This window comes from Rhineura floridana, chromosome 3, assembly GCF_030035675.1.
Source record: "Rhineura floridana isolate rRhiFlo1 chromosome 3, rRhiFlo1.hap2, whole genome shotgun sequence".
Classification (NCBI taxonomy): Eukaryota; Metazoa; Chordata; class Lepidosauria; order Squamata; family Rhineuridae; genus Rhineura; species Rhineura floridana.
This window is the reverse complement of record NC_084482.1, coordinates 110,358,521-110,386,088: the sequence shown is the minus strand read 5'-3', so window position 1 is coordinate 110,386,088 and position 27,568 is coordinate 110,358,521. Positions and strand designations below refer to the sequence as shown.

At 42.3% G+C, this 27,568-nt stretch overlaps 1 protein-coding gene across 3 annotated transcripts in view; it reads left to right on the top strand.

Moving 5' to 3' along the window:
• TBC1D9B (TBC1 domain family member 9B) overlaps positions 1–15,633 on the top strand; it is a 55,837-nt gene extending 40,204 nt beyond the window's left edge. For 2 of the 3 annotated variants that reach the window (XM_061617330.1, XM_061617333.1), the window contains exons 18-22: positions 1,750–1,821; positions 2,161–2,211; positions 5,325–5,378; positions 5,778–5,884; positions 13,174–15,633. In XM_061617330.1, coding sequence (XP_061473314.1) covers positions 1,750–1,821; positions 2,161–2,211; positions 5,325–5,378; positions 5,778–5,884; positions 13,174–13,866 — 977 coding nt within the window. In that variant the 3' untranslated portion in view covers positions 13,867–15,633. The remainder of the gene's footprint in view (positions 1–1,749; positions 1,822–2,160; positions 2,212–5,324; positions 5,379–5,777; positions 5,885–13,173) is intronic. The other variant, XM_061617332.1, reaches the window with a different exon arrangement.
• Positions 15,634–27,568: the final 11,935 nt, after the last annotated feature.

Sequence of the window (27,568 nt, the reverse complement as noted above, 5' to 3'; positions counted from 1 at the left end):
AGTAGTCCAGTCTAGAAGTTACCAGAGCATGAACAACTGAAGCGAGGTCGTCACTGTCCAGATAGGGACGTAGCTGGGCTACCAATCGAAGATGGTAAAAAGCATTCCGTGCCACCGAGGCCACCTGGGCCTCAAGAGACAGGGAAGGATCAAAAAGAACTCCCAAGCTACGAACCTGTTCCTTCAAGGGGAGTGTAACCCCATCAAGAACAGGATGAACATCCACCATCTGAGCAGAGAAGGCACTCACCAACAGCGTCTCAGTCTTGTCTGGATTGAGCTTCAGTCTGTTAGCTCCCATCCAGTCCATTATCGCGGTCAGGCAACGGTTTAGCACGTTAACAGCCTCACCTGAGGAGGATGAAAAGGAGAAATAGAGCTGCGTGTCATCAGCGTACTGATGACAACGCACCCCAAAACTCCTGATGACCGCACCCAGCGGCTTCATGTAGATGTTGAAAAGCATGGGGGACAGTACCGATCCCTGCGGGACTCCACAATGGAGAGTCCAGGGTATCGAGCAATGTTCCCCAAGCACTACCTTCTGGTGGCGACCCACCAAGTAGGAGCGGAGCCACTGCCAAGCAGTGTTCAGTAGTATGGGAACACAAAAAAACCCACACAAATGAAATAGCAGGTTAATACACATAGCACAAAAACAATCATTGTTAGTCTGGTCTGTCCCCAGGGTCATATTGACTGTGTATGACATTTGTGCCTCCTTGCCAACACACACTCTGAAATAAGGAACTGGATCTACTCTCCATGCTGTAAGAATACATATGACACTGTCCCAATGTAAGCTGAGTAAAATTAAACCATACTAAATAGTTTGGGTTGTTTTTAGCCCTTAAGGCTAGTGAGCTTTTGTGTCATTTTCTCTGATACAGCTAAGCACCAAACCTTGTTGTACTAAGCTTCCACCATGGCTTCCTCAAGATGTTTCCAAATGTGAGTCACAACCATTCTTGCCGCCATTGGCAGAAAGTTAACCAGCCTTTTATCCTTGGCCTCTGTGTTTGGACTATCCTAGATGTTGAAGGGTGCTAAATGGGTATTGGCAAAAGATTCTGTGCAGTGATCCAGCTGAGCTCTACAAAGACTTGTTCCCAAAATGCTGCCACAACAGGGCACTCCCCCCATTAGTGGTAGTATATACCTTTACTTGCCCCACATCACTAACTTAGAGGAGATAATGTTTTAAAAATATAACAGACCTTTATGGGGTATATAATGCTATCTAAAAACTGTTTCCAGCGTAATTCCTTGAACCTTTGAAGCACATGGAGGCTGGTCCATTAGAGCAAATGGGGCACTGCCCCATCAACCTCACGCTGGTGTCAACCAGCCCCCACCTGCCTGCCTTCTTAATAACAACCCAAGGGGGTGGCATTGCCTGTCAGCTTCCTTCTCCTCAGTCTCAGTGTTGCCATTGTAGAACTCAGCTGGGAGGAAAATGGGGACAGAACTAGAATGAGTTTGGCCTGCAGGTCATTGGCTCTGGCTCCACCTATTGTGGGCTTCCCTTCCTTCTGCCCTACCAGTCCCAATGGGCACCAGCCACTACTGCTTTGAATAAATTTGACATAATTTCTGTTTATCATACCACCTGGTGGAGTTTGAATGGTTAGCTCTGATCCCCAGCAATCAAAGATAACTGTAAGCTGCCTTGAATTCTTCAAATAAAGCAGGATTTAAATTTAAAAAAATTAAAAGGTGATGGCTTTATACTTTTCTTTCTTTGTATAGCTCTGAGCCCAGAGGAAACAGAGTCTGCTCTGGAGGCCACAAATTACTTTACAGAAGTTAATGCTACAGAAGGTAACAAGGATTGGTCTCATCTGATTGTGGGAATGAATATTACCCTTCTAAACAGGATGGTGTCATTGAAATGCTGTAGTCTCTGTTATGGACTATAGGAAGATGGGCAACTTTTGTATGAAGCACTGATAGGCTGCTACCAAGGAAGACTAAAGCTGTTTGTTCTTATCAGACTGCTTTTTCTGCTCAGGGCTCTTGCTTAAATCTTGTCTCCGTTTTTGTTTCCCCCACTTATTTCTGTTGCTCTGTATTGTAACTCACTTTCTTGTTCTGTCTTGAATTTCTCCCCGTCCTCAAACCCTCTTTTTCTTTCTTTTTCTCATCTCTTTGCTTCTCTAGTATCTCCTTTTGTCTCAGAACTGGATCTCTTCCTGCATTGTGATTCTCAAGGTTAGTCTTCCTGCCTGTGCAAAAGTGATATGCTAAACTTTACTTGCCTACTAAATGTAATGAAAGCTCATATAGAATGAATTTTTTTAGTGCTGCTCTTCTTTGCATCCCAGCAAGATGGATGCTCTGTGGGTGGATGGTTCCCATATATGAGGAATCAGCTATTTGACTGCTTTGGATGGAACTGAACCCCATCTGAAGGAGCAGGTACACAATCTGAGGGTACTCCTGGATCCAGCTTTGTCACTGGAGGCCCAGATGACTTCTGTGGCTAGGAATGCCTTCCACCTGACAGGCTAGCTGCAGCCCTTCCTGCACCAGGATAGCTTGACTGCAGTAGTCCAGACATTGTTAACCAAGACTGGATTACGGCAATGCACTCTATGCGGGGCTCCCCTTGTGTTTGGTCTGGAAGCTGCAGTTAGTGCAGAATGCTGCAGCACAATCGCTGATAAGGGTGAGATCCTGCCAGCATATTACTTCTCTGCTCAAAGATCTCCACTGGCTGCCAATTTACCACTGTGTCAAATTCAAGGCCTTAATATTATTAATACATAAAGCCCATAACAACTTGGGATCAGTTTACTTGGGAGATTGCCTTGCCCTCTATGTACCTATTTGACTACTTTGATCTGTGGAACTTAAGCTTTTACAAATGTCATATGATGTTCTTTCCTCATCACTGAGGAGTCAGTCTTTTAATATTGCAGCACCTGTGCTGTGGAACACCTTGCCTGTTAACATTAGGCAGGCACCTTCATTGTACTGTTTCAGATACCTTCTAAAAAAAGTTTACTTCAGCAAGCCTATCCAGATATATGATTTAGTTATGCAGACTTGTTTTAAAATTTTGCTGATTTGGGGTTGTATCCAGCACAGCACTCAGTCATGGTCCTATCAACACAAGAATTTCCACTTGTGTAATGGGACTTCCCCCCCTCTCCCCCCCTTGCATCTCCTAAATCTGTTTTAAGAGTTTCCCAACCCTCTAGAGCAGATTTGGGGAAGATGTGGGGTGTGCAAGAGGGGATGGGAGAGTCCTTCGTGCGTGTAAAAATCCATGTGCTGATAGGTCGTATTAGTTGAATTCTGCCTTTTATTTGCATATTATTGATAATTGTTTTACATTGCTTTATGTATACCACTTGGGGATTTTTTTTATTAAGCAGTTTCCTAATAAAAAATAAGTAGCCACTGTTGTGAACATAGCATACAGACATAATATTTTATTTCCTTAATCTATGATAACTTTTAGATGGTTTCACTAAAAACTACAGTAGGGCCCCACTCATATGGCGGGTTATTCTGTAAAGCGGAACCCATTGAATAGAATGGTGCGTGATGCCCGAAAACCGCCATAAAAGCAGAACAAGTATGAGTAGGGCTTTAGTCTAATTGCGTCTAATTGAGACCGCTGTATTAGCGAATCGCTGTAAAGCAGGGCCCTACTGTAGTTCCTTTGATTCAAAATATATTCCAAATTCACTGAACAGTCCTTGGATGGCAAAAGGCACAACATCTGACAAGTAAACTAACCATAGGAGTCATTCCACAAATGACAGTGTTTATCTAGCACTGACGGAAGCTGAAAGCCAATCTTACTAGCCAATATACCAAAACCAACCAAAGCAAGACCTTTTTCTGTACCTTCGTAATATTAAGGTCATGCCTTTTCCATACATGCTAATATCAATACGCATTCTGTGGATTCTGTGTTTCAAATGTATTGCCTTGTATAGTTTGTCAGAGGATAGCATTAATGTACAGAATGTATTAATAAAAACCAAGTATTGTATTTGTTATAAAATAGTAAATATTTCAAATGATCTAGAGTAAAGTGTGCATTCTGGCATATTTTTATCTGAATGTATTTCAGTTGTCCTAGATAATGTTCCTCCTGCCCCCACTCTCAAGTAACACATTGATCTCTTTTTTCCCAGTAGAGTAGGGTATGGTGCATTTTATTCAGAATTGGTTTTCTTCATTTTGTACTGGTCATATTATGTCTTTCTTCATAATTTGTTTCAGTCTAGTTTGGTTTATCCCTCTATATCAAGTATTGTCATTTCTTTTTCCAGAATGCCCTGTTAGTCTTTTATCACTTTCTTCTTGCAATTATTTTTTTTGCTGAATTAGACCAAAGGTCCACCTAATCCAGCCTCCGCCCCCAAACTGCCCCCCACACACACACAAACAGCCAGTTATACCTGAAACCCTCATAAGGAGGGATTTCAGGAGACAGCCATGCGCCGTTGCTTGTCCCCAGCATCTGGTAATCGAAGGTGTAATGCCTCTGAAATACGGTGTGATTTTTAGTGAAATATAATCAAAGATGTAATGCCTCTGAAATGTGGTATTTTTCCTAATCCAAAACAACACTTTAAACGTTGGATATCAGTATGTGGGTATAAAGTCCATGTTAATTGCACTTTATGTGCAGAAATACTAACTTTATTTCTCCTTAGCCTGTTGACACTTTCATTTAGACTTTTGTTCTAGTATTTTGAACAACAGAGAGATTAATTTCTCTCAGTTCACTCTCTCCCTCCACATCTTTTATCACTTCTAATCTGTTGTATCTCACATGTACATTAGAATTCATTGAGGGGGTTTTCCCCTGCAGCTTGACTTCCCTTCACAGTGCATTTTGAGGGGCATATTGACCAAAAATGTGAACACTAATTCAGATGCTTCAGCCATGCTGTCTGCCTTATTTTAAAATTTATTTGACATTTATTCAATTAAATGTATATGCATCTCCTTTCATTTTGTAAATATGTTGGATTGGTTTTTTAAATGTTTAAAAACTGCTTTGGAGATTGAGAAAAGTAAGTTAGTAGCATCACCAATTTCTAGCCAGTCCGCACAGTGTGGAACTTACTTCTGCAATAAACACACAAGTGGTTTCTTCTGAGGTTGATCTAAAAAAAACTGTAAGTTTAAACAAAACATGATGAATGTGCAGAGTGCACCCACAGAAAAGTAATTCCTCAAATTATGTATGCACCTTGCTTTGTTACATATACCTCATTGTATATAGTATTAGGATAAACATTTTGCTTCATATACAACTTTTAAAGTATTAGCTATTTTATTGTCTCTGTTTTTGTTAGAAGCAGCTGTCCAGGAAGACAGAGCAGCAAGAGATGGAAACTCCAAAGACCAAGGTAATTAAGGTTTTTTTGTGCTGGCAGACATACCCCAACATTTCCTTACTGCGACTCAGGAATCATCCATTCCTCCCCCCTGCCCAAGAACTCCACTCTGGTTCACTTCCCTTGATTAGAGCACCAATCATTAATAGTCATCTCAACAGTCAGTTTTGTTATGCTTGGTCTGTTGGGAGCTATAACTCTTGTAAGTCACAACAGAGCTTATTTACTGCTGCCAGTTTGATGCAGCATGCTAAACATTTGATCTCTTAAGCTGTGCTTGACAAAACTTCTATAATGAGCATGCTCTGGACTAAAAGAAATCTCAAAATCTATGCCAATGTTACCAAAATTCAAGAAAATTCATTTTCTTACAGTTTTGCTTTGGTTATGTTGGCTTGATTTCTCTTCCAGAGGAAAAGGGCACTAGCCCCCAAGATTACAGATACCACCTGCGAATGTGGGCCAAGGAAAAAGAATCCAAAAAAGAAACCATGAAAGATCTTCCCAAAATGAGTCAGGTAAGAATTTATTTTAAAATTTGTTACGCATTTTAAAAAGAATCTCTGAAATATTTAGTATTTACATAGATGTAAGGTACTGAACTCAGCCAGAAAGTTTGATGGTTTTACTGTTGTACCATATTTTATCTGGCAATAAAGTATAATCATTCTGGCATGGGTGACGTCCACTTGGAAGGGACATGTGGATGATTGTTAGAGCTCTCTCTGTTTGGCTTCTCTTTCAGTTCAGTCCCTGCCTTTGTCCAAGCAGACATGGTTTTCTTCTCTCTTCCCTTTTCTGCATTTGAACTCAGTTTTTTTTCTCCTCATTATTGTTCTTTTTTCTGCTATTGCTCCTTGGTTATTTTCTAAGACCTTCCTTGATCCTTAACCTATATATTTTTAAAAAACTAGGGGCTTCTGCTCCTGCATGCTTCACATGCCAACCCCACCACCTGACCCCAGGCATCCCCAAACCCCCTTGCCAAACTTTCTCGCCAAATCCCTGTACTCGTGCACTTCCTTAGCCTAGCCCACCTGCCTTGCCTGTTCCTCCATGACTCACCCAGGCCACCCCATGCCCCCACTGACTCACCTGCCTGCCTTGCTCACCAATCCACCTTCCTCCCTCATCCACTTGTCAGCCAGCCTCGCCTGCTGCTGTCGCCGCCGCCAAACCCCACAGCATTTAAAAGGATATGTATGGAAACAAATCAAAACCTTTCCTTCCTGGCCTAACCCTTTGTCACTACTGAATTCTCCTTCTCTACCCTCACTGCTATGGGATGGCTCCTACTTTGAAATGCAACTCCAAGCCTTCCAAAACACTGCAACTTAAGAGTCTGTAAAAAATTACCCAGGGATTCCCAGCCCAAAACTGCTTTGTCTCAGTACTCTACAACTCAAGTGGTTGTGCCTTTCCTTGCAATTCCCAGCTGATGTGAGGTACACCCACTTCCCAACATCACTCACAAAAGGCCATCCACTTCTACCAGTTCCAGACACCCAGTTCAGCTGTAATTACTCCCATTGTAGCAACTGCTCCACTTTGCCTATAGAAACGAGCACCGCCAGTACAGGCCTTTTCTGTTCTGCCTAGCCTTAGCAGCTTTACAAAGCTGATGATGACAATAATGGCATGCCCCCACCTGGAGGGGATTAATTTGTATCCCTACCTAGATTAAATCCTCATCAGGTCGCCTTCTCTACTAGCTGCCCTCCAGGACCAAGATATTATCTTCTCATGTCTCATGTGCTATAGTTTTCTTACAAATCACATCAAAAGTCAGCTACAGCCAACTCACAGATTGGTTCACCTGGGAGCTATCATCAGCACCTTCCCTGGCACTCTGTCCCCAGTGACAGAATTTCCAAGATCTGCCAAACAATACTGTCTCTCATCAGGCCAAGATTAACGAACCTCAGTGCATTATCTCAACTTTTGGACATGATTGTATATTGTTCCCCGGGCCACATTCTACTCCAGACACCTTCAATGGCCCCTCCTTTCCCACCAGGAGGACATTGCTTGTAAACAACACATTCCTATCCTGCTGACACCACAAGTCAATTGTTCCACTGGTGGCTGAGCAATGAGAAACTTACCAAGGAAATTTCTATCAAGGACCCTACAGAATCATCCTGACAACAGATTCAAGCCTACAGGACTGGGGTGGGGGGGCACTTTGCCAGTGCCAGATGACTCAGAGTACTCGGTCTCCCAAAGGAGCAAGACACAGCATGAACTAGCTGGAGAGAGCCTTTGCACACTGCCTTCATCAAATGACTTTCCAAGAAGCTGAGTAGAAGAGAGAGGTTGGGTTTGAGTCCCAATACCAAACCACATATTTGCCCTTACAAAGCACAACAAAATAACCCATGTTATTGAAGGACAACTGGTAATGCTCAGAGAAACGCAGACAAAGCCCACCCAAAAGACATAGATAGTTAGAACTCATCCGTCTACCCACATGAGGATGGCCAAATGATAACAGATGACAAAGAAAAGGCCAGATGTGCTCAATTCCTACTTTGGCTCAGTCTTCTCCTAAAAGAAGACTCCTAGCAAACATGAAGTTGAAGGGACAGGATTGCAGGTTGAGATTGATAGACAAATGATCAAAGGATACCTAATCGCTTTGAGCGAGTTCAATTTTGCAGGGTCCAATGAACTGCATCCTAGAGTATTGAAAGAACTGGCTGAAGAACTCTTGGAACCACTGTCTATTGTCTTTGTAAAATTGTGGAGGATGGGTGAAGTGCCAGATGACTGGAGGAGGGCTAATGTCTCTTCCTTCAAAAAGGTCAAAAAGGAGGAACCTGGGAACTAAAGACCAGTCAGCCTGACATCAATCCCTGGGAAAATTCTGGAGCAGATTACAAAGCAGTTAGTCTGTAAGCATCTTGAAAACAATGCAGTGATTACTAAAAGCCAACATGGATTTATCAAGAACAAATCCTACCAGACTAATCTTACCTCAGTTTTTGATCGGGTAACCTCTCTGGTAGATTGTGGGAACGCTGTGGACATAATATATCTCAACTTCAGCAGAGCTTTGAAAAAGTGCCCCATGATATTTTGATTAGCAGGGTAGCTAAATGTGAGCTGGATAGAACAACTAATCCACAGGTGGCTACAGAATCATACTCAAAGAGTGCTTATCAGTGGTTCCTTCTCAAACGGAGAAGGTAATGAGCGGGGTATCACAGGACTCGTTCTTGAGCCCAGTGCTCTTCAATATTTTTATTAATGACTTGGATGAGGAGGTGCAGGGAATGCTTATCAAATTTTCAGATGATACAAAATTGGGAGGGATAGCTAATACCCTGGAAGACAGAAACAAAATTCAAAGGGATCTTGATAGGCTGGAACATTGGGCTGAAAACAGAATAAAATTTAACAGGGATAAGTGCAAAGTTCTACCCCTAGGAAAAAGAAACCAAATACATAATTATAAGATGGGAGGTACTTGGCTCAACAATACTACATGTGTGAAGGATCTTGGAATTGTTGTTGATCACAAACTGAATATGAGCCAACAGTGCGATGTGGCTGCAAAAAAGGCAAATGCTATTTTAGGCTGCATTAACAGAAGTATAGTTTCCAAATCGCATGAAGTAGCCCACAAGCAGGACCTGAGTGCTGCAGCCCTCTCCCCACTTGTAATTCCCAACACACACACAAACCCAGATAGACAAAACCCTTCCCTAAAAAATACAAACAAAAAGAGACTAAATCCACTCAAAAAAAGCCACAAGTAAGAAGCAAAACCCACCAATCCAAAAAGCCACAATCACACACACAACCAGAAATGGGCAAAATACCCCAAAAGGTAAAAACTATATTCATTCCCCAAAACCAGACAATCCCCTCCTAAAAAACAGGTGTGCAGGCAACATACCCTGCTGAAGGTGCTCTCCCTCCCTCTCCCAAGCTTATCAAGCTGTTACTGTAAACCGCCCAGAGAACCTCAGCTAGGGGGCAGTATACAAATACAAATTAAATAAATAAATAAAAACAAGCAGCAATAGGGTCCCTTTTCCATTTCTTTTAAATAAAAAAGGCAGGCAGCTGGGAGGCTAGGCATTGATCTACTGGTGCCCCTCCATCCTCTTTTCTGCTCAGAAGGCTGTTGCTTTGTGGTGGGGCTCAAGGGATTTTGGGGAAAAGAAGAGAAGAGGGTTGGTTGGCTAGAAACCTGCACTTCATTTTCCAGCCACCTCACTCAGTACCACCCAAGGTAAAAGAAAAGGGAGAGGGTAAACATATAAAACTGGGGGTGGGAAAATTAAACATTGGGAGGAGAAAGGGTTCCACGGGCACCAAGGAAAGTCAGGATAGTTTACTGATAGAACCTCTAAGGCATCTCACTTAATCAATCCGATATTAAGTGGTGTTCCCTCTCTCTCTCTGTCTCTGTCTTCCATCCTCCCCTACACTCGAGCAGGCAGCTGCCACCCCCATCACCCTGTGCACTCTCCCTCTCTACCATTCTCCCGTATACTCAAGCAAGGAACAGAGGAGGAGGGAGAGAGATGCGGTTTTAAGTTGACAAGGAAAATGAGAACATAGCAGCCTAACCTCAAGTCGCAGCAGCTCTTGGGATAAGCAGGAAGCAGCAGAGAGAGTGTGTGAATCTCAATCAAACTGCGATCACAGGCAGCACAGCAGTTGAGCTCCTTTTACACACACAAACATGGAGAGAGGGGAACAGATAAAGGGGGAGAGGAGTCGGAGCTTCATTGCGCTGGGCTGAGTGGGCAGGCAAAGGAAGGATGCATCCATCAGAGGAGGAGGAGAAATTAATCCGCCTGGTCTCTACTAGCCATGGCTGCAATGCAGCTACTCCATTGCTCTCTCTCCCTCCCTCTCTCCCTCCCTCTCTCTCTCTCTCTCTGCCACCAGGCAAGGAGGAGTAATTGACTGTGGCTGCTGCAGGCACCTGTGTTGCGTGGCTGAAATCTCACCTCTTGCTGGTCTCGCGGGCGCCTCTGCAGTAAACAGTGCTACCAAGGCATCAGAAGCACAGTTTACTGCAGAGGTGCCTGCGCCACCCAGCAAGGAGCGCATTTCCAGCTGCACATGAAAGAGACAACTGCAGCAGCCACTGCAATTTGGCAGGCGAGACACATTTTGACCATGTCATAGTGGGCGCCCCGCTATGCCCTAAAAAGGCCTTCATTGAAAGGAACTTCTTTCCTGGAGGATTCATTAACTGAGGTATTACTGTGCAGTGCTTACTTTGATTCTAATAGGACCATCAAAGGAGATACCATGATATAAAGCAATGAATTAAGCCAAAGATCTGATTTCACTCAGCCAGTGATAGTTAAAGAGACTGTTGCACTCCCACCTTTATTTCATTCAGATTGATTTGTCCTCATCTAACACCTAAAAATAAGGGATTTCCACTTACTTTAAAATTTGAAAGGTGATATTCCTTGATAATGGCTGGCTTTCTGAAAACAAGTCTTTCAGGGAAATATTCACAGGATACCTACTAATTACTAATCACCCCCCCCCAAAAAAGTGTTTATGATGGTAAAACCTGAAGGTGGAGCTTACAAGAGAAATTTAACGTAGACAACCATCACATCCAGTATTAGCTACTGTGGCCTGGTATGGATGTAACACAAAACCAGGGCTGTGGAGTCGGAGTCGGAAGCAATTTTGGGTGGAGTCGGTAGAAATGTACCGACTCTGACTCCAGCTTCAAAATAAAAACTTTCATAGGAATTTAGGAAAGTTTTCTTGTTCAGAAATTTTAATCAAATAAATATATTTTATGTTCTATCAATCTAGCCTGATGATTCACGTGGTAGTGATGAAATGCCTTGTGCTACCATTTTACTACAATAAATTTGTTATTACTAGTTAATATACATTTGTCATTTATGAAGGAGTCGGAGTCGGACAGTAGAAAAATAGAGGAGTCGGAGTCAGAGTCAGAGTTGAAGGTTTGGTGTACCGACTCCACAGCCCTGCACAAAACCATGTTTTACTGCTACATGACTGAGGCTTGGGCTTGTGTGATCCCCTTTTCTGGCACTGCCACAAGGCAATCTAGAGCTTTCACTTCCTTTTTCAGTTAGCTAGAGTTTATCACTGCACTTGATCCCACAACTGTGGTTAGGTTTAACTGTGGGTTGGAGAGACAAGCCAACTTCATAAACTACAGTTTGAAGTTGACTTGTTTCTTAACCATATCTAAGACTAACCACGGTTTGGTTTTCCAAGAAACTGCGACAGTTAAAAATGGAACTGAAGCTTCTGGCCTCCTTGTAACCAGACAGGAGGAGAGGGGCGGAGGAGCTCAAGGCTTGTTTATATAATGCTGAAACATAGTTTAGTATGTCTTAGCAAGGTTTGTTTTTGATGATCGCACTGAAAAATTCCTCACAAGAGTCCCAGTAATTATAGGATTTCCAAAAGTCTCATAAAAGCTTCTTTATTCAGAGAGAATTCACACCTTGCATTAACATCAGCCATGAAGGCATGGAAGGGCAAAATGAAGAAATAAGGAAAAACCTTGGATTCACTTAAGGATGCTACAGTTTACATGGTATTAAAAATAGGAAACTGATGATGTCTCTCTGAGCCAGGCAGGCACACAGTTCTTGGTTGCAAAGAATAGTTCTACATTCACCCCATTCTGAAAATAGAGGGACACATGCTTCTCACAGAACAAAGAAATCTTGATGTCATGGTCCATCCAACTCGTGTTATTTCACATGGATACCCATCTCTACCTCAGTTCTCTAAGCCAGGAAGAATTCTTCTTTGTGGCATATATTTCACTCTAAAGGAAAAAAGCAGTCCTGTTTCAATTATAAATTAGTGTAAGAGTTGTCAAAGTGCTCTAATTTGGGATGAAGATTAAATCTTCAAACATATAGGAGCATGCAATTAACATTGCCATTCATACGAATACATGACCTCACCTGTGAACATGGCTGTGAACGAGGCAAAGCCAAAATTAATTAGCATCACTTGGTAAACAGAGGGGAAGGTTGGGAAGAAGTTGTCTGCTGCTGTCATACACAAATCTTCACAGGCAGGCAGGTAGAAATGGGATTTTCTAGCCCTTAGAAATGTGGAGTTTGACCAAGTCCGTTGTAAAACTGCAGCTAATTTCGGTTTCTATCATGAAACATTGAGTGATAAGCTCAAGTGGAAATGCTCTACATTTGTTTTCTGGCTGTCAGCATGATTGTTAATTTGAGATTATATAAATAACGTCTATTTATAATGATCACTAAAGTCTTCTGATGTGGTGATCCCACATGCCTCTGAGGTTTGGTTGGCCTTTCATAGAATCATAGAATAGTAGAGTTGGAAGAGGCCTACAGGGCCAACCCCCTGCTCAATGCAGGAATCCAAATCAAACCATTCCCAACAGATGGCTGTCCAGCTGCTTTACCAGGGGCCAAGCAATTAGTGTGGCAGGCAATGCCCTATAGAACTCCTTGCCAATAGAGGTTCATTAGGAGTCATCCCTGCTTGTTTTTAGACATCTTCTACAAACGGTATTATTCAGACAGACCTTTGAAATCTGAGATTATTTACTAATCAGCTATTATTACTGATGTGCTTGATGTTTTTATTGTAATACTGTGTTTTTAGTCTGTATAGTTTCTTGTAATATTTTATACATGTATAATATATATATGTGGTTTATAAATATTTTAAATAAATAAATATTAGAATTTGTCACTTGTAAGCTTATTGTTTTGCAGCATTGTCAATTTGAAGACTTTGCACCTAAACACTGAACAGTTGTCATAATGTGTACTTCTCTCTTTTTAAGGAGCAATTTATAGAGCTTTGCAAGACCCTTTACAACATGTTCAGTGAAGACCCTGTGGAGCAAGAGCTGTACCATGCTATTGCCACCGTTGCCAGCCTTCTCCTTCGCATTGGGGAGGTAGGCAAAAAGTTTTCCCACCAGCCTGCTAAGAAGGCTGACGACTTAAAAGCAAACAGCACTCAGGACCCAGTAAGTGAGGAAGAGTCTCCAACATCTGATCAGAGTCAGAATTCAACTGTGGAGCGGTATTCACAAGCTACTCCAGAAGGCAAAGCTTCTGGAGATATTCAGGTTGAGAAACACCAACAGGAAAACCAGATATTTATAGATGGAGGTGGTGAGGGTCCAGGATCTCCAGTACAGCTTTTTTCAGATGATGAAACTAAAGACGATATGTCTATGTCTTCATACTCTATGGTCAGCACAGGCTCCCTGCAGTGTGAAGATATTGCAGATGATACAGTGCTGGTTGGTTGTGAGACTGGCAGTTCAGCTGCACGATATGGCAGTACCATTGACACCGACTGGTCCATCTCCTTTGAACAGATCTTGGCCTCCATGCTTACAGAGACAGTACTGGTAAACTACTTTGAGAAGAAAGGTGACATTACACAGAAGATCAAGGAACAAAAGAAAGTGGAAAGGCAGTTCAGTTCATCCAGTGATTATGAACTTACCTCAGTATCAGGCTGAACTTGGGGGAGCAGGAAGAAGGAAGGTGTAGATAATAGAGGCAGGAGACCTAGAAACCTGGCAGATGGCTGGACACGTGTTTGTTTTATCAACAGCTATAACTACCCAACAATTAAAGGCACTTCAGCTGAGTAAGGGACTTATCACAGTGACTATGTCATAGAGTATCTATATCAGATACCTCCCTGGAGAACACCTTGCTTGCTGGGCTTACGTTACATTCTCAGAAACATGAAAGCCATTAGAACCTAATAGCCTCTGTGGCCTAGAATTGCTACAGTAAATTATGCATGTGTGCCTCTGCCTATCTTTCTTTAATGAAGCTTGATTTCAGTCACACTATTGCTTTAGGTTCCTTGGTAGTTGTTCACAAGAAATGCAGCCTAGCTTGAATTCCTTCCTCTATGTCTTTGGCTGCCTCTCTGTGACCTTAACACCATGTATCAAAATGCTGTAGAGATCTCCAGCCTGCTTGAAAGAGCCTTGTTAGGAACCTAGATGCAATGCAGTAACTTGTAAAATGTAAAGGATGTTTTATTCTGTTACACCTGGCATCCTGCAGCTAGAATGTACCAGCATCTTGGGACAGTTTGTGTCTATCTTAAGTGATTTACCATCCCTGTAGCATGCAGTTTTCAACACCTCCCAAGAAAGGTGCATACTAATATCTTTTGCTCAGTTTTAACTCTTCAGTGCCATTGGTTTGTTTTTAATTTCTCTGGAAAAAAAGAAGCACTGAGAATTGCAACAGCTATGGAGACTGAAGTGGTGTGGGGTGAATGTAACAATCCTGAGAATTACAAGACACTGTTAATAACAGAACTCTTGCTGCTTTAGACATTAGATTGCTTCCTTCATAATTTTAGATGGTACAGGGGTTCTAAGAGGGCCTTAGTAAATATGGGATTTGAAGAAGTTAATAATGTGCAAGACCTGAGCCTGTAAACCAGTAGGTTAGTTACCACAGAAGGATCACATCACTGCAGAGATTGCTTAATTGATCTGTTTCTTGCTACGGTGAGAAGTGGACCTACTGTTTTGTTGTGAGCTAGACCCAAGAAATGAAAGTGTGTACACAGTTTTGGACTAAGCAAAAACAGAGCTTAGTTCTGTTTACCTGAAGCAACTAACCTACTGGCTACATGGTGGTCCAAATGTTGCACACCATTGGAATCTCACCTGTTACATGCTTTAAAACATCGTGTGATGTTTAGACCACCTTGTTTTCTGGTGGAATAGAGCATACAGTTATGAGATCTACTGTCTGAGAATCACTTGGGGCCAGAGGAAAATTGGAGCTCCATTTTGGGATTGGTAATTTCCCTATGGGAAGGCATTCACTCTAAAAAGCACTATTGTATTTGTTTATATTTGTATACATGCTCATCGCATTACACAAGTATTTTATTCAGTCACATGAGCATCAGTGAAACTGTGAGTGCTGGAGTGTGGCTGTTGTTGGACCAGTGATGAGTATGGAACACACTGGCAGTTCAGAAAGAGTGTGTGAAAACCTTGGAATACACAAGGAATACACCACATGGTGCAATATGCAGTGTTACTACAAATTTGTGGCATACTCTGTATGTATTCACATTCAGTATATGTTTAAGTCTATGTCTCCTCAGTCATGTACTTGGAGAGCAGTTAATAGAAAAAATGCTTTTACTAATTCTTCAGTAATTTATTGTAACTTTTTTTAAAAATACAAATACATGTGATTTTACATTGTTTTTGTCTGATCGATCATGTATTCAATAAATGAACAGAATCATACATAGCCCAGACCTTTGCTTTATTTTAATTTCAGGGCAGCTTTTTAAAATGCCTATTCTCTTTCTTAATTACCCATTTTTCACATGCACAGCAAAAGCCATTGGGGAGGATACATGAAATGAACAGCCATGTGATCAGAACAATTACTTGAAAGCTTAACTCTGCTTTTGAATGCTATGCCTCAGCTCTAAAACCCATGGAAAAAAAGTTACTTTAGTAGTGTGCAGAGTCTCTGTCACTCTCTCTCACATACACACATACTCACACACAAAAGCTTCCATGTAGGTGAGCTTACATTTTTAGGGCAGAAAATGTGACTTCTAGGTAGAATGGAGACTTGGCACGTTCTACTGGAAACAACAACATGGCATGTGATGAAAGCTGGCAAAGTAAACTGCAATAATTTAATAAATTTCTATAGAATGTAACATTGTGTAGAATGTGCTTGCCACTGGAAGTGATGTACTTACCAATTATGAATATATTTCTCATACAAATAGTTTTGAGATAGTGGCTACTTCTCGTACTTCACCTTAAGCAATACTGTGAATTTGACACCTACTTTTATGCAGTTCTATTCACTTAATAAGAGCTGGACAATTTGATACATTGTCTCCTGAGCATACATTGTCCTCATGATCAGTGATGTTACAAGCAGTGTTCCATAGTGTTCACTCTTGTGGCAATCAGACTCCAAATAACTTGTGCAATTGCCGTTCTTCCCTCCAGATAGCATGTTTTTATTTTTTTACCAGACTAATGTTGTGCTTAGGGTGATGGGGAAAGGTGTTATCCTTGCTTCAGACACAACTTTGACAGAAGACAGTTGGATCCTGCACAAAAAATAAGTAACAGCTATGCATTTATTGTAAGTTTTCCTCTTTTTTTCTGCACATGCATATTAACAGCATGCATCTTGGTATTTCAGTTTGGAAGAGCTCCATTCTTCGATTACCATGTGACCGAATTGGGCATGTGCAGTGAACTGTCAAATCGTCATGTAGCAATTGACTTTTCTAAAGGATATACTAAAGCAGTACTATTTCATAGTACAGTAGGGCCCCACTCATACGACGGGTTACATTCTGGACTCCCGCTGTAAAGCGGAACTCATTGAATAGAATGGCGCGCGATGCCCGAAAACCGCCGTAAAAGTGGAACAAGCGCTGTATGAGTGGGGCCGTAGTCTAATTGCGTCTAATTGAGACTGCTGTATTAGCGAAGCGCCATAAAGCGGGGCCCTACTGTACTGCAGTCCAGCATATGGATTCCTGCTGATAGGACCACAACACTGAAACCACCCACCAGGCAAGCCTACTACTCAGAGGCTGAGTTCTTAAGTAAGTACTTGTGCAGTTGTCTGTGTGCTCACCTAGATCACCACAGGCTCAGCCTATAACTCATCCAGGGTACCAGGATTAGTGAAATCAAAAGCTGACAATCCAATATTTGCACAAGAAATGGTTTATCAGTTCCTTAATTTCTCATATTCATAACTCAAAACAGAAAACCTACATAGACTAAAATGTATGGTCATTTTTACAATTGCTTCCATGCCACATTAACATTCCAAAGTGATGCACTCCAGATTTAAAGGCATCCTTACCATTACTTTGTTAAAATGCCCAAAGACATGCTTTCACTTTTTTTATGCCTAGTTCTCTGCAAAAAAAGTTAATGATGTGGAAACTACCTGAAATTGCTCCTACCTAGCAGGTACTGTTCCATAGCAGCCATTTATGTGCAGAGGCGCTGTGCAGCCTGTCTCTACATCTCCCTGCTTGGCAGTGGTTTGGAGAAAAATACACAGCACTGGCCAATCCATGACATGAGCCACTGCACATGAAAGGTTGCAAAACATCATAGTGAGGACTCCATGTGGTAACCAAATTATTTCATGAAATTCAGTTCATCGAAGGGTAAATATATAATATGCTTTAACAACAAGCTTTGTCCTTATAACTTCAGATTAGTTCTATTAGAGAGCCATTGGGATATATGCAGAGTACAGGGTTCAAAGATCAAACCATTTTAGTTTTAATAACTGGCCAGGAGCCTTTGTCTTATATACAAGCACTGTTGAAGTTTTCTTGTGTGTGTAGAAATGAAGCTTGCAAGCTATTGAAAAAACCTTAATATGTTAAAAGTGAGTTGGTCACTAGGTTAAAAGTGAATATCGGAGGCATTTAATCAACTGGGATGCTGGTCATTGACCGTAACATTAAAGATATAAAGATATGAATCAACTCTAGGAATGTCTTTTAATTGGCTAATACACAAGCATACCCTTCAACTGACTACTGTAATATCAAGTGATGTTTACAGTAGAAATGGCTCACTAGGCAGCTCATACTGCAGATAGAACTCAGATGCAAAGATTTTCAACAGAATAATCGATTCATGCAGTTGCCATTCATCAAATGTACACTAATCAACACATGTAAATCAGCCTTTAAAGCAGAGATTTTACAGAAATAACATAAACCTCACAACTAGGATATAAACAAGTGGGAAATCTTCAGTCTGCTCACTAAATGGTATATCAATAAAGTAGTATTGTGTTCTAATTATTTACATGTACGTCACCTAGAGTGGCCAATGGCCAGATAGGCGACACATAAATTAAATTTATTATTATTTATTATTATTATTAGAAAAGATGCTCTGATAAACTTGGGAATTTTATATCCCTCAAGATAGAACAGAGTAAACTCTAGAGCAGCGGCTCCCAACCTTTTGGTATGGTGACCCATACATCCAAATTTACTTGGTATGGTGACTTACCGATTTATCACATGAATTTTGGACCTCAGGGCTTCTGAAGGTGCCAGTACTTATATGCTGATAAAATTACAAAATGCCTCTCACACCCCTTCCTCTTCCTATGCCCCTTCCTCCTCTATTTGTGATGGACTTTTAATTTTAAAAAAGTAAATACAAAAAAAATGCATAATAAAATCAAAATGCATAACAAAATCAAATTTTATTAAATTTATTGATGCCATTTGTTACTTTGAGTTGTGAAGAATTGAAACCATGGGACCATGGCAGAAGACAAAATTAGAGAGAGTAGTCAAGGAAGCTCTTAGAGGCAAAAAGTCTTCTTTCAGAAAATGGAAGTCTTGTCCGAGTGAAGAAAATAAAAAAGAACACAAACTCTGGCAAAAGAAATGCAAGAAGACAATAAGGGATGCTAAAAAAGAATTTGAGACGCACATTGCTAAGAACATAAAAACCAACAACAAAAAATTCTATAAATACATTCAAAGCAGGAGACCATCTAGGGAGGCGATTGGACCCTTGGATGATAAGGGAGTCAAAGGTGTACTAAAGAACGATAAGGAGATTGCAGAGAAGCTAAATGAATTCTTTGCATCTGTCTTCACAGTGGAAGATAGAGGGCAGATCTCTGAACCTGAACTAACATTTGCAGGAAGGGATTCTGAGGAACTGAGACAAATAGTGGTAACGAGAGAGGAAGTTCTAGGCTTAATGGACAATATAAAAACTGACAAATCACCGGGCCCAGATGGCATCCATCCGAGAGTTCTCAAAGAACTCAAATGTGAAATTGCTGATCTGCTAACTAAAATATGTAACTTGTCCCTCGGGTCCTCCTCCATGCCTGAGGACTGGAAAGTGGCAAATGTAACGCCAATCTTCAAAAAGGGATCCAGAGGGGATCCCGGAAATTACAGGCCAGTTAGCTTAACTTCTGTCCCTGGAAAACTGGTAGAAAGTATTATTAAAGCTAGATTAACTAAGCACATAGAAGAACAAGCCTTGCTGAAGCAGAGCCAGCATGGCTTCTGCAAGGGAAAGTCCTGTCTCAGTAACCTATTAGAATTCTTTGAGAGTGTCAACAAGCATATAGATAGAGGTGATCCAGTGGACATAGTGTACTTAGACTTTCAAAAAGCGTTTGACAAGGTACCTCACCAAAGACTTCTGAGGAAGCTTAGCAGTCATGGAATAAGAGGAGAGGTCCTTGTGATGCGTCCTTCCCTGGCTCTCCCTGTCAGGTTTCTACCTGCTCGTGGTTACTGCCTGTCACTAGACACCACCAGGGACTCCACCAGTCCGGACCGCTCTCTCTTATGGTTTCTCTCCCCGCTGTAGCACAGATCTCAACAGATCCCCCTGCTAGGCAACCACCAGTAACGTCCCAATACTAGTATTCCCAGAGACTCTGAATACTGGTATTGTTATTCTCTTCACCGCTGCCACCATTTGTTACAGTTCCCCTTCAGCCTTGGTCATTACTTTACCCTCCCTTCTGGTCTGTGAAACCCCAGCCAAGGATCAGGCCTTTGGTAAACCAAATTAAGTATTTATTACAGATAACAAAGCTAACAAGATTAACAAGATTAACAAGATTTCTTCTTAAGGCACATAAGCATATGGTTTTACTCAATACTAATCCGAACTCCACCTCCCTCCTTCTCCACGCTCTCCTGGCAAACAACTCTCTCAAACCCCACCAAGCAATCCACTCTTTCTCTTCTTCCCCCTGATTCCACTCTCACTCTTCCTTTTATACATTCAGCCATTTTCAACACTCAGCCAATCATCTCGCATTCTACTGCCCATTCACTCCCCCTCCTCTTTCACTCCACTTACCATGTATCTTCTAAAACAACAACACTTACCATATATACATTAATATAGGAACATCACATTTCCTCCCCCTTAAACAACAGCAGAGTATTATTCCTGTTCCAGGATTTATACGTCGCGTTAACAAATAAAAGTCTCTATGGGGAAAATGTCTTTCTTTGTTCCTCTGTCTGGTCACGTCACTGCAGTCCCAGCCACTTGCTTGGAAAGTCCATTGGCCAGTACATTGTCCTTGCCTTTTATGAACTGGAAGTCCACTTGATAGTCCTGTAGGGCCCAGGACCACCTCTGCAGCATAGTGTTATGGTTTTTCATAGTCTGCAACCATAACAAGGCCCGATGATCCGTAGTCACTGTGAATCTTCGTCCCCACACGTATGGGCGCAACTTGTTCAGTCCCCACACGACCGCTAGGCACTCCTTCTGGACCGACGAATAGTTTTTCTCCCTCGGCGTCAGCTTGCGACTCAGGTACGCCACTGGATGTCTGGTGCCTTCTCTCTCCTGTAGCAAGACGACTCCCAGCGCCAGGTCCGACGCATCTGTAGCCACGATGAATGGTTTCTCATAGTCTGGTGCTATTAATATGGGTCCTTGGCACAAGGCTTGCTTCAGTAGATCAAAAGCCTTCTGACATTCATCCGTCCATACCACATGCTCAGAACACTTCTTCTTTGTTAATTCATGCAAGGGGGTTGCTATTTCCCCAAACTTTCTCACAAACTTCCTATAAAATCCAGCCACACCCAGAAATGCCCTTACTTGTTTTTTGGTTAAGGGGATCGGCCACGCTTGTATTGCCTCCACCTTGCTCCATAAGGGGGTGATTTTCCCACTCCCCACCTTATGTCCTAAATAGATTACTTCCTTTAGTCCAAACTGGCATTTCTTAGCTTTTATTGTGAGGCCTGCTTTTCTTAAGGCCTCCAATACTGTTGTCAGGTGTTGGACATGCTCAGGCACCGACTTGCTAAAAATGGCCACGTCATCGATATAGGCCACTGCAAAATCTGACATGCCTCGCAACACAGTATTGATTAGCCTCTGAAATGAACTTGGTGAGTTCCTTAGTCCCATGGGTAAGGTCACAAACTCATATAACCCATCTAGTGTACTGAAGGCAGTTTTGGCTCTGGATTGCTCGTCTAGTTCCATTTGCCAAAATCCTTTACAGAGATCTAGTGTAGAGATAATGGTTGCTGCCCCCAATAACTCTAACATTGCATCTACCCTAGGCATAGGATACACATCTGGGACAGTAATTTTATTGATTAGCCGATAATCAATGCAAAACCTTATCGTTCCATCTTTTTTCCGAAACAGGACAATACTTGAGGCCCAGGGACTGATGGATTCCCTGATCACTCCTAATTCCAGCATATCTTCCACCTCCTTTTTGATCTCATTCAAAACTTTCCCATTCACACGGTACGGAACAGATCTGATTGGGGCATGATCTCCAGTATCAATGGAATGTATAACTATACTGGTTCGGCCAGGTTTTTTGCTAAAGAGATTCCTATAGGTTTTCAAAACTCTCAGAATCTCTTCTTTTACTTCCTCCTTCACCTCCTCTGACCATTCCACTTGATCTACCCCTCCTTTGTCTTTGCTTTCCTGTACCAAATCTGGAAGTTCAGGCCCACTTCCCTCAGGGAATAAGGTAACTTGCAACACCTGTGCATCCCTGGTATGGTAAGGCTTTAACATATTTACATGAACCACTTTGCTTTTGTTTAATTGGTCTGTGGTAATTACATACATCACTGTGTCAAGCCTTTCTCTGATGGTATATGGTCCTTCCCAGTTAGCTTGTAATTTGTCATGTTTCCTGGGTATGAACGCCATAACCATATCTCCCACATCATACACACGTTCCCTGGCTGTTCTGTCATACCAGTAACGTTGCTTCTCCTGTGCTTGACTCAAATTCTTTTCCACCACCTCCATCATTGATGTTAATTTATTGCGGAATTCCAATACAAAATCTACTACAGATGTTTTGTACTCTCCCAGGGTTCCTTCCCATGAATTTTTTAATAATTCCAAAGGTCCCCTCACTTTTCTAGTGAACATGAGTTCAAAGGGTGAGAAGCCTGTTGACTCCTGAGGGACTTCTCTGTATGCAAATAAGAAGCATCCCAACCGTTCATCCCCGTCTTGTGGGTGATCTTGAACATAGCTTCTGATCATGCCCTTCAAAACGCCATTGAATCTCTCTGTTAACCCATTAGTGGCGGGATGGTAAGTAGTGGTCTTTAGATGTTTTAGACCACAACATTTCCACATACATTGCATCACTTCTCCCATGAATACACTGCCTTGATCTGTCAGCACTTCATGAGGGAAACCCAGTCTCATAAAGATTTTTAATAAAGCCTCTGCCACTACAGGGGCTTCCACGGATCTTAGTGCTTCTGCGTCTGGGTACCTGGTGGCAAAATCCACCACCACCAATAGATATTTCTTGCCATGCCTTGTGGGTTTGGAAAAAGGGCCCACCAAATCTATTCCCACTCTATAAAAGGGTTGTCCAATTATAGGAAGGGGCTTTAAGGGTGCCTTAGTCTTTACTCCACTTTTCCCCACCTTTTGGCATATTCCACAAGATAGACAATGTTGTTTTACATCTTTGGAGATGTTTGGCCAATAATAGTGTGCTGCCAATCTCCTCTTGGTCTTTTTTATTCCCAGATGTCCTGCACATGGGACATCGTGGGCTACCTCTAGCAATCTGGTTCTGTATTTGCTAGGTACTATTAATTGCTTCACTGGTTCACATTCATCCTTTCTCTCAGCAGGCATCCACAGTCGATATAAAATCCCATTCTCACACACAACTTGATTCCTCAGTTTGTCAGTGAAAGGAATCTGTTGGGTCAGAGCTTGTTCCTTTATCTGCTTCAAACTTATATCTTTTTGTAGCTCTTCCCTGAATTGATCTGCCTCATCATTATCAGAGACCACTTGATACAGTTTGTCTCCTTCAGCAGGCCTGCTAGTGGTTGCTATGGTGACCTGAGGCTGGTTAACAGATTCCACCCTGTTTGTTTCAGCCCCCCTTAATATGGCTTCTTTTTCTCTGCCAATTTGCTGTCTGGTCACTACATAGATCTTTCCTTGGGCGCCCATTACATCCCTTCCCAGTATTACTGGTTCTTGTTGCTGGGCATTAATGCCTACTTTATATCGGCCCTCTCGGCCTCTCCAAGTCATATCCACCAGGGCCACAGGCAAACTTTCTGGTTGACCCCTCACTCCTTGGATAGTCACAGTTTCCTGAGGTAATATTACCTCAGATTTTATTAAATCTGGCCTCAGTAATGTCTGAGCAGCACCAGTATCAAGCAATGCCCAATAATTTGCCCCTTGTACACTCACTTCCTCTCTCAGACTTGAATCAAGGTCTGTTACTTCTGTCCAGTTTATCTGGCAGAACTAAACCTTTTTCGCTGTTTCTAAAGCCTTGGGTTCTGTTTTCACTGTCCTTGTCTGAGCAGGATTACTAATGGGGTTGGCAACCTCACATTGAAAACGTAGGTGCCCCGGTCTACCACATTTGTAGCATAATTTCTCCTCACTTTTAGGGTACACAGATCCACTCTGGGGTGTCCTGTGCCCTTCAGATTTTACTGGAGGACTCACTCGCTGTGGTACCACCTCCCTTCTGCCAGCATTATATGGTCTGGGTTTAAAATCTCTTGATGTTTTCCCCACCCAGCCAGTTCTGTTGGAGGCAAAGTGATCCGCCATCTCTGCGGCCTCCTGCACCAATGTAGGGGAACGGTCTTTGACCAGGAGCCTTATTTCTGGTGGTAACTGATGGTATAATTGATCCAATATCATGAGGTTTTTCACCTCCTCCACAGACTGAGCTTTTGCACTTGTCAGCCATTTCCCAAATATGTCCATCAGTTTTGCCCCCAGCTCCACGAAAGACCTCCCTGTCTGTATCTGGCAGTTTCTGAAAAGCTTTCTAAAATAATCAGGCCCCAGTCTGAATCTTTTAAACACTGCTTCTTTGAATTCAGCATAGGTGACGGGCCTGTCTGAGGGGAAATATTGGTATACCTCAGCCAATTCCCCTTTAATCAGGTTTGATAAATACTGCATGTATTTATCTTCAGGTAGCCCCCACAACTGAGCTGCTTTTTCAAAGGTTGTGAGATAAATTTGAGGATCTTGACCAGGCTCATAGACAGCAAAGTCCTTTGGAGTAATTTTTATTTTTGCTCCATCTCTGTCTTTCCTTGCCTCCTCAGAGTGAAATTTCTCTCTATCAAATTTTAACCTTTCTACTTGTAATTCAGCATCCAATGCTCATTGCTTCTCCCTCTCCTCAAACCCCAATCTCATTCTCTCAGTTTCCAACTCCCTCTGCTTGTCTTTCTCATCTGTTTCAAAGACCCTCTGCTTGTCTTTTTCCTCAGCCTCCCATCTTAACTTCTCTCTCAAATACTCTATATAAGCGGGATTGCTTAAGTATCCTTCTGGGGTCTCTTCCCTGACAGGTTGTTTTTGCTGGGCAGTTGCAAATCCTATAAGTGCTACCCTCAATTCATCTACCCCTTTACCCTCGTGAGGTAAATTGAATGTTATGCACTTCTCCACCAGCTCCTCTCTTTTCATTTTTATATATTCAGCCATGGTGTTTGAGTTCACTCACTCTTTGCCACACACTCTTTGCCAGTCACTCTCACAAGTAATCTTGTTTTGTTATTTCTGTTTGCCACACTACTGGTAGGGATTCTCTAGTATTCGTATCTCACTGCTACAGCCAACACCTGTGACGTAGTCTCCTTTGTTCGGATCTGGATTCTCTGTTGTTCGTATCCCACCGCTACTGCCACCACATGTGATGCGTCCTTCCCTGGCTCTCCCTGTCAGGTTCCTACCTGCTCGTGGTTACTGCCTGTCACTAGGCACCACCAGGGACTCCACCAGTCCGGACCGCTCTCTCTTATGGTTTCTCTCCCCGCTCTAGCACAGATCTCAACAGATCCCCCTGGTAGGCAACCACCAGTAACGTCCCAATACTAGTATTCCCAGAGACTCTGAATACTGGTATTGTTATTCTCTTCACCGCTGCCACCATTTGTTACAGTTCCCCTTCAGCCTTGGTCATTACCTTACCCTCCCTTCTGGTCTGTGAAACCCCAGCCAAGGATCAGGCCTTTGGTAAACCAAATTAAGTATTTATTACAGATAACAAAGCTAACAAGATTAACAAGATTTCTTCTTAAGGCACATAAGCATATGGTTTTACTCAATACTAATCCGAACTCCACCTCCCTCCTGGCAAACAACTCTCTAAACCCCACCAAGCAACCCACTCAGTTCTCTTCTTCCCCCCAGATTCCACTCTCACTCTTCCTTTTATACATTCAGCCATTTTAAACACTCAGCCAATCATCTCGCATTCTACTGCCCATTCACTCCCCCTCTTTCACTCCACTTACCATGTATCTTCTAAACAACCAACACTTACCATATATACATTAATATAGGAACATCACAGTCCTCTTGTGGATAAGGAATTGGTTAAGAAGCAGAATGCAGAGAGTAGGAATAAACGGACAGTTCTCCCAATGGAGGGCTGTAGAAAGTGGAGTCCCTCAAGGATCGGTATTGGGACCTGTACTTTTCAACTTGTTCATTAATGACCTAGAATTAGGAGTGAGCAGTGAAGTGGCCAAGTTTGCTGACGACACTAAATTGTTCAGGGTTGTTAAAACAAAAAGGGATTGCGAAGAGCTCCAAAAAGATCTCTCCAAACTGAGTGAATGGGCGGAAAAATGGCAAATGCAATTCAATATAAACAAGTGTAAAATTATGCATATTGGAGCAAAAAATCTTAATTTCACATATACGCTCATGGGGTCTGAACTGGCGGTGACCGACCAGGAGAGAGACCTCGGGGTTGTAGTGGACAGCACGATGAAAATGTCGACCCAGTGTGCGGCAGCTGTGAAAAAGGCAAATTCCATGCTAGCGATAATTAGGAAAGGTATTGAAAATAAAACAGCCAATATCATCATGCCGTTGTATAAATCTATGGTGCGGCCGCATTTGGAATACTGTGTACAGTTCTGGTCGCCTCATCTCAAAAAGGATATTATAGAGTTGGAAAAGGTTCAGAAGAGGGCAACCAGAATGATCAAGGGGATGGAGCGACTCCCTTACGAGGAAAGGTTGCAGCATTTGGGGCTTTTTAGTTTAGAGAAAAGGCGGGTCAGAGGAGACATGATAGAAGTGTATAAAATTATGCATGGCATTGAGAAAGTGGATAGAGAAAAGTTCTTCTCCCTCTCTCATAATACTAGAACTCGTGGACATTCAAAGAAGCTGAATGTTGGAAGATTCAGGACAGACAAAAGGAAGTACTTCTTTACTCAGCGCATAGTTAAACTATGGAATTTGCTCCCACAAGATGCAGTAATGGCCACCAGCTTGGATGGCTTTAAAAGAAGATTAGACAAATTCATGGAGGACAGGGCTATCAATGGCTACTAGCCGTGATGGCTGTGCTGTGCCACCCTAGTTAGAGGCAGCATGCTTCTGAAAACCAGTTGCCGGAAGCCTCAGGAGGGGAGAGTGTTCTTGCACTCGGGTCCTGCTTGCGGGCTTCCCCCAGGCACCTGGTTGGCCACTGTGAGAACAGGATGCTGGACTAGATGGGCCACTGGCCTGATCCAGCAGGCTCTTCTTATGTTCTTATGTTCTTATTGCTGCTTCCCTACCCACCCACCCCCAAGATTACTTTGAGAAGTCAGCTATGTCTTGCTGGTACTGATTGTGCAAATCAAGCAATATGGATTACATACACAAACACAGAGGCACAGGCAGATCAATGCTGTTGCCTAATAACAACAAGTAGCATTCCCTTGTAACAGGGAAAATATACAAGGTGGTCTCCAATATGGGGATAACAACATTGCGCTGCAAGGGAAGAGGCACTGGAGATCACATTGCAAATATATGTTGGATAATGGAACGGACCAAAGAACTTCAGAAGAAAATCACCCTGTGTTTTATAGATTACAGCAAAGCCTTTGATTGTGTAGATCTCAAAAAGCTATGAAATGCTTTAAAAGAAATGGGGGTGCCACAGCATCTGATTGTTCTGCTACGCAACCTATACTCTGGACAAGAGGCTACTGTAAGGACAGAATATGGAGAAAATGACTGGTTCCCAGTCGGAAAGGGTGTGAGATGGGTGTATTTTATCACCCTATTTGTTTAATATATATGCAAAACATATACAGAAAGTGGGACTGGACCAAGATGAAGGAGGTGCGAAAATTGGAAG